This window comes from Brachyhypopomus gauderio, chromosome 6, assembly GCF_052324685.1.
Source record: "Brachyhypopomus gauderio isolate BG-103 chromosome 6, BGAUD_0.2, whole genome shotgun sequence".
Lineage (NCBI taxonomy): Eukaryota > Metazoa > Chordata > Actinopteri > Gymnotiformes > Hypopomidae > Brachyhypopomus > Brachyhypopomus gauderio.
The window spans coordinates 32,951,403-32,961,797 of record NC_135216.1 but is presented as its reverse complement, the minus strand read 5'-3'; the positions used below and the strand labels follow the sequence as shown (position 1 = coordinate 32,961,797).

At 44.6% G+C, this 10,395-nt stretch overlaps 1 protein-coding gene and 1 non-coding gene across 2 annotated transcripts; both read left to right on the top strand.

The window, feature by feature from the left end:
• The first annotated feature begins 2,872 nt into the window (after nt 1–2,872).
• On the top strand, nt 2,873–9,722 carry chadla (chondroadherin-like a). Its single transcript, XM_077007879.1, has 10 exons — nt 2,873–3,366; nt 4,138–4,308; nt 5,323–5,517; nt 6,078–6,233; nt 6,449–6,594; nt 6,958–7,196; nt 7,306–7,565; nt 8,126–8,818; nt 8,987–9,153; nt 9,243–9,722. The coding sequence occupies exons 2-10, from the start codon at nt 4,138–4,140 to the stop codon at nt 9,568–9,570; spliced, it is 2,355 nt and encodes a 784-aa protein (XP_076863994.1). The 5' UTR covers nt 2,873–3,366; the 3' UTR covers nt 9,571–9,722.
• Nucleotides 9,723–9,741: 19 nt separating this feature from the next.
• On the top strand, nt 9,742–9,813 carry trnaq-cug (transfer RNA glutamine (anticodon CUG)). The gene has a single exon. It is a non-coding gene; the product is annotated as a tRNA-Gln (tRNA).
• The last annotated feature ends 582 nt before the right edge of the window (nt 9,814–10,395 follow it).

The following is a 10,395-nucleotide window of genomic DNA, read 5'->3' as shown; positions in this document are numbered from 1 at the left end:
TACTTTTGTAATAAAACTCTCTTTTAGCCACGTCTGAGTCCTCATTTACTTTTAGGAAATTTCCACAACACAGTTCAGGAAGTGTTTTGGCCTACACAGCAATGCAACTTGTACTCCTGTTCCACTGACTTTGTCTTTCGTCACGACCAGCCCCACCCTCCTCCCTTGTCCCGCCTAGTTTCCCCGTTTCCTTGGTTTTCCTTCTGTCTGCCACATTCCCGTTCTCAGGGTTCCTACCTGTGTCTCGTTTACTTGGGTTTTGTGTATTTAGTTTCCCCTGCCCTGTCTATCCTCATCGGTCATTGTACGCGAGTCTCCCCTTGTCTACCTGCTTTTTTGTGTTCTCTGTTTATAGATTATTCCTGTTTCATGTTCCTAGTTTTTCCTGTAAGTGCTTCTGTTAATTATGTTTTCATCTTGTTTGTGACGGGCAGGGTGAGCGAAATAAAATGGAAGCGATCACGCCAAGTCTCAGGGAAAATGGATGGTTTAATGAAGAAAGTGTGCAAACCAAAAACCGTGATATGATCCAAATGAAGGATATAATGACCAGCGGTCAACTGGTACAAAGACAAGACATATATAGACAAACAAACAACCCTCAGGTGAGACGGATCGTGGGCCCCGCCCACCTGATGGACGAACACAACACAATAACAACAGCACGACAACTGCCGCTGTAGACGGAGGCGATCAGTAGGGGGCGCCGTACCGTGACACTGGTGCCCTTCTGCTCCGCTCTGCGTTGTCTGTCTTGTTTATCAATTGTAATGTTGTTAGTTTCCATGTCGGTTATGTTGTACTCTGTATAGTTTTGTTTCTGTATAGTTTAGTCTGCTTAGCCTTTGATGTTTCACCTCGTGGTGTTCTGTTGTAATTTTCCTTTGTTGTGTTTGGTTGTAGTCTGGTTCAGTATTCGTCCGCCAGGTTTTGTTACTTTCTCTCTCCCCTTAGTCACTGCTCCCTGCGTTGTTTAATGGTTCTCCCTTTTGCCTCTTAGTGTTACATTTACTTTGTTATGATCCCATTCCCGTATTCCCTATTTAATTGTCTCGTATGCCTGTTTATCCACCACCTGGTTAAAGTTCAACTCCTTCAGCCGACAGGATAGCTCGGGCCTTAGCTCGGGCCTCAGTCCTGCCAGAAACACGTCCGTTTATGCGGTGTCATTACACCCTGTCCGTGCTGCCAGGGTGCGGAACTCAAGGGCATGATCTGCTGCGCTACAGATGCCTTGACGTAGCTGTAGCAGGCTCTGTCCATAGTTTCTACCTCGTCTTGGGTGGATAAACACGGCCTTGAATTCTTGCACAAAAGCATCAGTTATTCATAAAAGGTGCATTATCAGTAAGCTGGGCCAGTCCAATGCTTTGCCGTTTAGGCGTGATATCAGAAACGCGACTTTCTCCTCGTCCCCGAGCTCTCGGGATCCCCTCTATATGGCTCGGGAGGGGCGATTGGAGCTCTGACTGCCGTGGTCCTCACTGCTGTTGCCTGCATAGACAAACTTTGCATACAAGTGGTTACGGTAGCTAGAAGTGCTCGGAGCTCATGAAGCTCCTGCTGCTGCTTACCAAGAATCCTCCCTTGATGAGCAAGGATCTCCAAAGGAGAGGGCTCCTCGCCTCCGGCCGCTCCAGACTGAAGGCGAGGGTTGCATAGAGTGGTCTTTATTCTCCATTAGAAAAGAACACTAAATAACAGCAAACAGAAACAACCGCAATGCAGCAAAGTAGCGAAGTGTCCGAAAACCACCAGCATAGACTGGGAAAGGAGGTCCAGTGTTGAGCTTCCAACTGTTCCAACAAGTTGCAGCACTGGACCGAATGACCTGCGGGTATAAGAAGGGTGCACCACATAATAAGGAACAGGTGCTAGTACTGTGGTGATTGGGACCGAGTGAGTGGTTTGGTATTCAGGGGCGTGTGTTGTGAAGCAGTGTGAACGGCGACCCGGCCTTCCCACCGGGACAAGTGGGAGCAAACCAGTTTTAGCCAGCCAGCTCCTTAATATTATATTACATTTTTTTTGTATGATTACACAAATGTAGGCTAAATGTAAATATTTTAAATATGTTGTTCTTGCAGGAGGTTAAATTTTGACTGTTATTTCATGGATCCTGCAGAAGTGAAGAAATCTAATCTATGTAGAATGAAGAAGTTGTGAGGTGACTGGTGTTGGACTCTTCAGTTCAAAATCCTGTGATCTTCATGTGCGTATATGGTCCATCAACGCTAAAGGAGGCGGTACGGTTATCTTTATCCGGAACCAAATGAACAATCATAGTGAAAGGAAATATGTCATTCAGCCCGATAATGGTACTAACCACCATGACATTTACAGCTTTGAGAATTAAAAGTTGCACTAGTGGCACAGAGAACTAGGCACACAACATGTGCCAACATCCTGTCAAACCACAGTCTTCAAACCACAGTCTTCAAACCACAGTCGTCCTCAATTCAGATTTTAAAAAGTTTTCTCAGACTAGCGCCCTGTTAACAGTTCAGCTAACGCGGTGTGTTTATTGTTGGTGTTGAGGAGTTTGAAGGGACATGATTAATAGTAGTGGTGAAAGCACTTGAAGGGAGCAGTGGTGTATCCTGTGTGCCTTTAGCCACATCCCTGTGTGTAATACTCTGTAACGGGTGTTTGACTCGGGCTGTGTGTGAATTTGATGTCCTTTAACAGCGTTCATGCTGAACTCTGCAGAAATTATGTGCTTGCGCCACCCTGTGGAGCTGGTGAGAAATACATTTGTCCTGATCTGCAAAGATGATGATGATGATGATCAGTTCATACATCTGAATACTAAACCTACAAATGCTAACGTCCATAGCACTAAATCCCCGTGGAGACCGGCTGACATGAACGTGATTGCATTAAGCCAACATGCTTTGTGTGATTCTTAACCTCTGATGTCAGGTGTAGAATTTTATCATTAGGCCATAAACGGAGCATTTATTTGAGAAATACTGGTTACATTTTGAGTTTCTCTTTTTTAATGACTATATTTGCCTTACATTAGGGTAGTATGGTTGTGTCTTACATTAGTGTGGTTATGTTTTACATTAGGGTAGTAGTCTTACGGTTATATTTTACTGAAGGTTAGTATGGTTATATTTTAGTGTAGGTTATGGTTAGGTCGTGTTTTTTCTTCTTATGTTTGGGGCAGGATATTATCTTAACGCACGCGACTCCCGTTACATTCTCGGTATGTAACGGCGCCTTTCCCACGGTGCGTGACGCGCAGTGGAGCACGAGCCGCTGCCTTTCAAACTGAGCTCGAGGCGTCCCGGTGAGTTCCGACGCGACCGGACGACTGCGGGTCGGGCATTCAACTTTTGCTTCGCTGAAACAGTCATAAAGGTATGTGTGTGGTTTTGCATTTCCGTTTACATGATAGATACAATCGTGAGAACTGGGCTCATTAAACTGGTTGATTGTGTTGCATTGTTTAAACCTTTCAAACCCGTTCAAATTGGATCAGAACCAGATCTTCGCAATAGGGCTGGTTAAGATGCAACATGACTTATTAGATATATCTACTACAATCACAATAGTTGTACATGATCGAGCTTGTTTTGTGAAACAATCCGACTTTGCGATTAGAAACTGAGGACGAAGAGGCCCCCATCGCCCTGAGACTGGAGACAGAAATGTAATACCTGGGTGTTAATTTGAACAAGGACACTGTGGAATTTACGACAGTGGCAGTTTTGCTTTGACCATTCAGTCAGTAGCCAACGACGTGAAAAAATTATTGAATTCAATATAAATAGCAAAACTTAATATAACCTCACGCACATGTACAACGCCAGCAGACAATTATGCAATTCAATACACGATATGAAAAAAATACGATAATATTATTATGTAATATGCAAGTAATAGTGTAAGCATCCTGAGCACAAAAGCCTATATATTACTATATAAATTTATATATTTCACTATATATTAGTACATATTACTATGTAGGCTATTGCTAAATATACTATATTTTACTATATAGGCCTATATTACTATAAATATTACTATATATTACTAAATGTATTACTATATATTACTTTGATGCTTTGTGGTTTATGCATAAGTTGTTTTATGTGTCCTTTGTTTTCTGGAATGGCGGCTGACATCTAGATGCGTCTGCTGGAGATGCTCTCATGGCCATTGATGGCTGTGCTGTTGCTGTCTGCCCTCCGAAATGTGCGAGCCAGGAAGTGTCCTCGCGTCTGTTCCTGCGACAGCAAAAAGCTCACCGTAGCGTGCACTGGGAAGAACCTCACCCAGGTTCCACCCACCATCAACGAGGTCTGTTTCTGTTCGGTTCATTCTGCTTCCCAAAACGTACGTCTGTCCTAAACCCTTCCTAAAGCACTCTTCCTAAAGCGTACGTCTGTCCTAAACTCTTCCTAAAGCGTAAATCTGTCCTAAACTCTTCCTAAAGCGTACGTCTGTCCTAAACTCTTCCTAAAGCGTAAATCTGTCCTAAACTCTTCCTAAAGCGTACGTCTGTCCTAAACTCTTCCTAAAGCGCAAGTCTGTTCTACACTCTTCCTAAAGCGTACGTCTGTCCTAAACTCTTCCTAAAGCGTAAATCTGTTCTAAACTCTTCCTAAAGCGTACGTCTGTCCTAAACTCTTCCTAAAGCGTAAATCTGTCCTAAACTCTTCCTAAAGCGTACGTCTGTCCTAAACTCTTCCTAAAGCGCAAGTCTGTTCTACACTCTTCCTAAAGCGTACGTCTGTCCTAAACTCTTCCTAAAGCGCAAGTCTGTTCTAAACTCTTCCTAAAGCGTACATCTGTCCTAAACTCTTCCTAAAGCGTACGTGTCCTAAACTCTTCCTAAAGCGTACATCTGTCCTAAACTCTTCTTATAGCGTACGTCTGTCCTAAACTCTTCCTAAAGCGTACGTCTGTCCTAAACTCTTCCTAAAGCGCAAGTCTATTCTAAACTCTTCCTAAAGCGTACATCTGTCCTAAACTCTTCTTATAGCGTACGTCTGTCCTAAACTCTTCCTAAAGCGCAAGTCTGTTCTACACTCTTCCTAAAGCGTATGTCTGTCCTAAACTCTTCCTAAAGCGTAAGTCTGTTCTAAACTCTTCCTAAAGAACAACTCTGTCCTATACTCTTTTTGCACTCTAATGTATGCACATGTGTTTTGCCTAGGTACAATTTCAGGTTTTAAATGCCTTATCATGGTTTCGGAACATTTTGTTGATTTTACTAATTAACTCACACTAGTCTGAGCTGACGTAAGCACTAGTCTGTATCTTTCACGTCTGTGTCTGTTTGATCGCAGCCTCATCATGATTTCACTGTAGATTACAGTAAAGCTGGACCTGAAGAGGAATAACCTGGGGGATCTGGTGCGGGGCGCGTTCTCACACACGCCATACCTCACACACCTGGACCTGCGGAGCTGCAGGATCAACACCGTACGGGAAGGAGCCTTCAGGGCCCTCGCACGCCTCGTTCAGCTCGACCTCACCAACAACAACATCGACATCATACATCAGGTGGTTTAAGCCTGCACGGTTTGGAGAAGTGCCTGTTTTAATACGCCCCATCTAAATAACTCACCAGTTCATTACCAAACTCAGTAGGTGTGTTTGAGCAGGTAAATCTGTGCTTTGTGGAACTGGAGTTTGATACCTGTGGCATGAACAATTTCTTTTTAGATTGACCATCTCAGAATCCCTTCAAACTTTCCCCATTTGTAGGCAGATATGTTTTATGGGAAAATCCAAAGTATTTCTTTACAGCCGTTTTTGTAACCCCCCCTCAGACGCATCTTTTGCGAAAGTGGCTAAATAGCAATATTTGAATGTGAATATCTCTAAAACTATTACAGCTTGAAGGCAGAATTTTTTTTAATTTTATGTTTAGAAACTTGTATTCTTGTAATTTATGTACTTTCTGGTGCTGTAAGTTGTTTTGTGTCAATAGAAAAAATTCCCAAAGTTGGAAAAAAAATCAACTAAGAGTCATTTTCACCTGTCATTTTTCCCAGTCTCCCTTTAAAGCAGGCCAAGAACCTTTATAACCTCCTCTGTGTCCCTCCATCTCTCCTTCCTAGGAGTCGTTTGATGGCCTGTCATCGCTGAAGAACCTGTTTCTAGATCGTAACCGAATCGAGGAGATCAGGCCAGGAGCGTTTTCTCAGATGGGCTCACTGACCCTGCTGTCTCTCACCCACAACCAGCTGGTGTACATCCCCAACATGGCCTTCCAGGTTCACACTTCCTCCCTTGCTCACTCTGCCCAAAACACCCTGCTCAAAGCTTCTCGTGCAGTCCAACAACGGTAGAACAGAGGAATGTTTTAAACAGCTGAATCAAATTATCTTCAGACCACCATATTTTGGATAGGAGAAGGAGGCGTTTTGCTATTTTATGCATTTATTGTCATGTTGTTAAAGCCGAATCTGTCTGCGTCTGCGTCTGTCAGGGGCTGCTGAATCTGCAGTTGCTGCGTTTGAGTTATAACTCTCTGAATAATCTTGAGACGGAAGCCTTTGCTGGCCTGCTGTCTCTTACACGCCTCAGTCTGGATCACAACGAGCTACAGTTCTTCCCCACTGCCACCATGACCAGGTAACCACACCCATTATCACCAGGTAACCACACCCACCATGATCAAGTAACCACACCCACCATCACCAGGTAACCACACCCACTATCACCAGGTAACCACACTCACCATCACCAGGTAACCACACCCACTATCACCAGGTAACCACAGTCACCATGATCAGATAACCTCTCCCACCATCACCTGATAACTCCTCCCAGCATGACAAGGCTTGTCCTGCATCTGTATGACAAACTCACCACTCCTGCTCTGTCCATCAGCAGGTTACTCCCAGTTTAATCAGGAGTCTCCTCCCACAGTTACGATGAGCAGTTGTCTTGTTGACTCCTTCAGTTCCTGAGGATGTCTCTCTTTTTCTCTCTCAGGCTGGTGGCACTGACACACCTGGACTGGAGTTTTAACCCCATGACATATCTGGGTGAGATGACTGTGTCTATGCCCAAGCTCACACACCTGTCCTTCGCACACATGGCCCTGCAAGATCTGTCTGTGGCTGCGCTGTCTCTCTCTCCACACCTGTCTCACCTCGACTTGAGCCATAACCAGCTCCACTACCTCCAGGCCCTCACAGGAACCAGCCAGCTGCAGAGTCTCAACCTGACCGGTAACACACAACAAACACACACACACACACACACACAGAAAAATAACACCAGCTCCACCACCAACAGCCACAGCTTTGAGTTTGCTGAGGTGTGTGTGTCTCCCGGCAGCGAACCCGCTCTGGTGCACGTGTGTCCTTCTGGAACTGAGGGTGTGGGCTCGAGCCGGTGGGGTCACGCTACACGGGACCTGCGCTGGCCCGCCGCACCTCTCAGATGAGCCACTAGAGGGAGTGCTGGAGCAAGACCTGCGCTGTAGACGGCAGGACGGAGTGATGAGAATGGAGGAGGAAGAGGAGGAGGTGCAGGGGACTACCACCACACCTGCAGTGAAGAAGAATGACAAGTGCCCTGAGAATTGCTTGTGTGAGGTGTGTGTGTGTGTGTGTGTGGAAGAGAATGTCAAAGTGTCTAATATAGTGTAGCCCATGTGTGTGTGTGTCTTTGGGATTCTTTGTAGTACATTGTGTTTATAAGTCAGTGTGTGAGTTCACACAACTACAATAATTGAAAGTGCACAAATAATCATACATAACCATATTTCACAAGGGCGGTTATGGTTAGGGTGAGGGTGAGGGTCTTGGAGGTCTTTATACTTGCTTCCAAATTTTCCAATTTAAAGGTCAAAGGTGAGCAGTCTACAATGCTCTTCCTACTATCAGTTTTTAAGACTTAAAATAAACTTTATTCACCTTAACATTTTTATTATAATGATTATTATTTTACATTCATTCATTTTTTTTATGATCCTTTCTATTTCTTATTTAAACTCACTTTGTTTAATATGTATCTCATTATTATTTAAGCTATCTAAATAATATTTAGATATTTATGTAACTTGTAGATCTTTGGTCCACTGTTATTGTTTTAAATATACATTATAAATAACATTCTCTCTCTCTCTCTGTCTGTCTCTGTCTCTCTCCTGTAGCCTGAGGCTCAGCATGTGTCCTGTGAAGAGCGTGGTCTCACTAAAGTCCCACGTGGTTTCCACAACAACACCCTCTTACTAGATATGCGTGGCAACCACTTCCACTATCTCCCTAGCAACAGTTTCCGTGATGTGCCCAGGGTGGTGTCTCTGCACCTGGATGGCTGTAAGATCCACGAGGTTGTGGATGGAGCCTTCCGTGGCCTGAAGAAGCTCGTTTACTTGTACCTGTCCAACAACGAGCTCTCCTCCCTGGGCTCAAGCGCATTTGCTGGTACCCAGCAGCTCATGTACCTCCACCTGGACGGGAACAGACTGGTCCGGTTTCCCTCCATGGCCACGCTAGCACACATCCCCAGGCTACAGGAGCTGCACCTGGAGAGGAACCGGATCACTACGCTGGAGCCCACGGGCCTTCTCTCACCAATCCCCACCCTCCGCGGACTCTACCTGACCAACAACAGCATCTCTACTGCTGTTCCGAAGGCCTTGGACCCTGCCCCAAACCTTGAGATCCTACACCTGGGAGCCAATGAGCTTACACAGGTTCCAAGTGATGCACTCGGCCACGCCCCACAACTGATCGAGCTCCGCCTTTCAGGAAATCCGATTCGTTGGATTGCGGCAAAGGCGTTCCAGGAAGTGGGAAAGAGTTTAACGCACTTATACCTGGATGGACAGGGACTAAAGAAGGTAGTCAAGACACCCCAGACCACCTGAACATATCAAAGACGACATCAGACCTGAATATACTCATTCTTAAGACAAGAGCACAACTGGACATACGTACATCACAGAGCACCTGTATATGTCATCCTCTACCATGTGCATACCCTGAGTGTTGTGTGTTGTTGTGTGTAGATGGACCGAGATGCTCTGGCAGGTTTGGGTCCAGCTCTGCTCTCACTGTATCTGGAGGACAACCAGCTGGAGAACCTACCTGACCTTTCACCCCTGACCCGACTACGGCATCTCACTCTGGACAATAACCCTCTGATGTGTGACTGCAGTCTTTTGCCACTGCACAGGTTAGACGTGCAGACACACATAAATGCACGTGCACACGCGCGCGCACACACACACACACACACACACTTCTCATTTTCTCTGCTCTCAGGTGGATAGAACAGACTGCTCTCAACGTGTCTGCAGTTTGTGGATATCCTGTAGAGCTTCGAGGTCAGACTGTCATGGAGGTGGACGTCTTCAGGAACTGTAGCTCAAAGACGGATCACACCACCACCAACTCTACCAACCTCCTGGAGGCCCCACGGTCCACTAAATCTAAACCCCTAGTACTGAGTGCAGGCAAACCTAAACGCAAACACAGACCCACTAAAGCCAAACCACTGGTTAAACCAGCAAAAGCTGCTTCCAAAAAATCTGGAAAATCAGAATCTTCACTGAATCATCACCGAATGAAGAACACAAAGAGGTTTCTGTAGCTCTAACTATAACATACTATGTACTCTTCAATTTTTACACTGAATCAAAGCTGGGTGTCAGAAGGAAGGCTGTTGTGATGCGGCTGTTGTTATATTGATGTATCTTAGAACAAATAAACAGGGTTTTACTTTAAGTGAACTAAATAGTGATATTTTCCCGTGTGTCGTCATGGTTCCATGGTGTAATGGTTAGCACTCTGGACTCTGAATCCAGCGATCCGAGTTCAAATCTCGGTGGAACCTAAACCTTTAGCAAAAAATTTAAATAAACAGATAAAAGTCCTCCAGACCTATCCGGGTTTCTATAGTAAATAAACACTGGTGTTTGGTTCAGTTTTTGATCGAGCTTCCATGCCTGGAGCGATCTGATAAAAACACTGAGGCGAGAGCCACAGCTGAGTGAGAGGAGGAAGCTTCCTCGCGAGACCGGAAGAGCCGGTGTTACAGTCATTTCAGTTTCCCCTGTTCCCCCCGAACCGCGCATGCGCGAAATTTAAAGGCTAAAAATGATAGCTAAAAATAAAAATATTAGATCCGACGCATTAACTCTAGCTAGCAAGCAAGCTAACTAAAACAGAGTCTGACAAGTAGCATAAACAACTAAATATGCAACTAATTTTTGTACATTTAATCCTGTGCTAAAACACCTGAGCTTTACGGCACAGTTAGTCTCAAGCACGCAAAGATAAATTTAGCTAGATAAACAAAACCAAAACCCAAATAATGTGTATACACCAATGACGGTACACACACACATGTATATATATATATATATATATATATATATATATATATATATATATATATATATATATATATATATAT

Coding starts and splice junctions, on each gene's coding strand:
- chadla (XM_077007879.1), top strand. CDS start 4,138: ATGCGTCTGCTGGAGATGCTCTCATGGCCATTGATGGCTGTGCTGTTG. Junction 7,197..7,305: donor GCAGAGTCTCAACCTGACCG/GTAACACACAAC, acceptor GTCTCCCGGCAG/CGAACCCGCTCTGGTGCACG. Junction 7,566..8,125: donor CTGAGAATTGCTTGTGTGAG/GTGTGTGTGTGT, acceptor TCTCTCCTGTAG/CCTGAGGCTCAGCATGTGTC.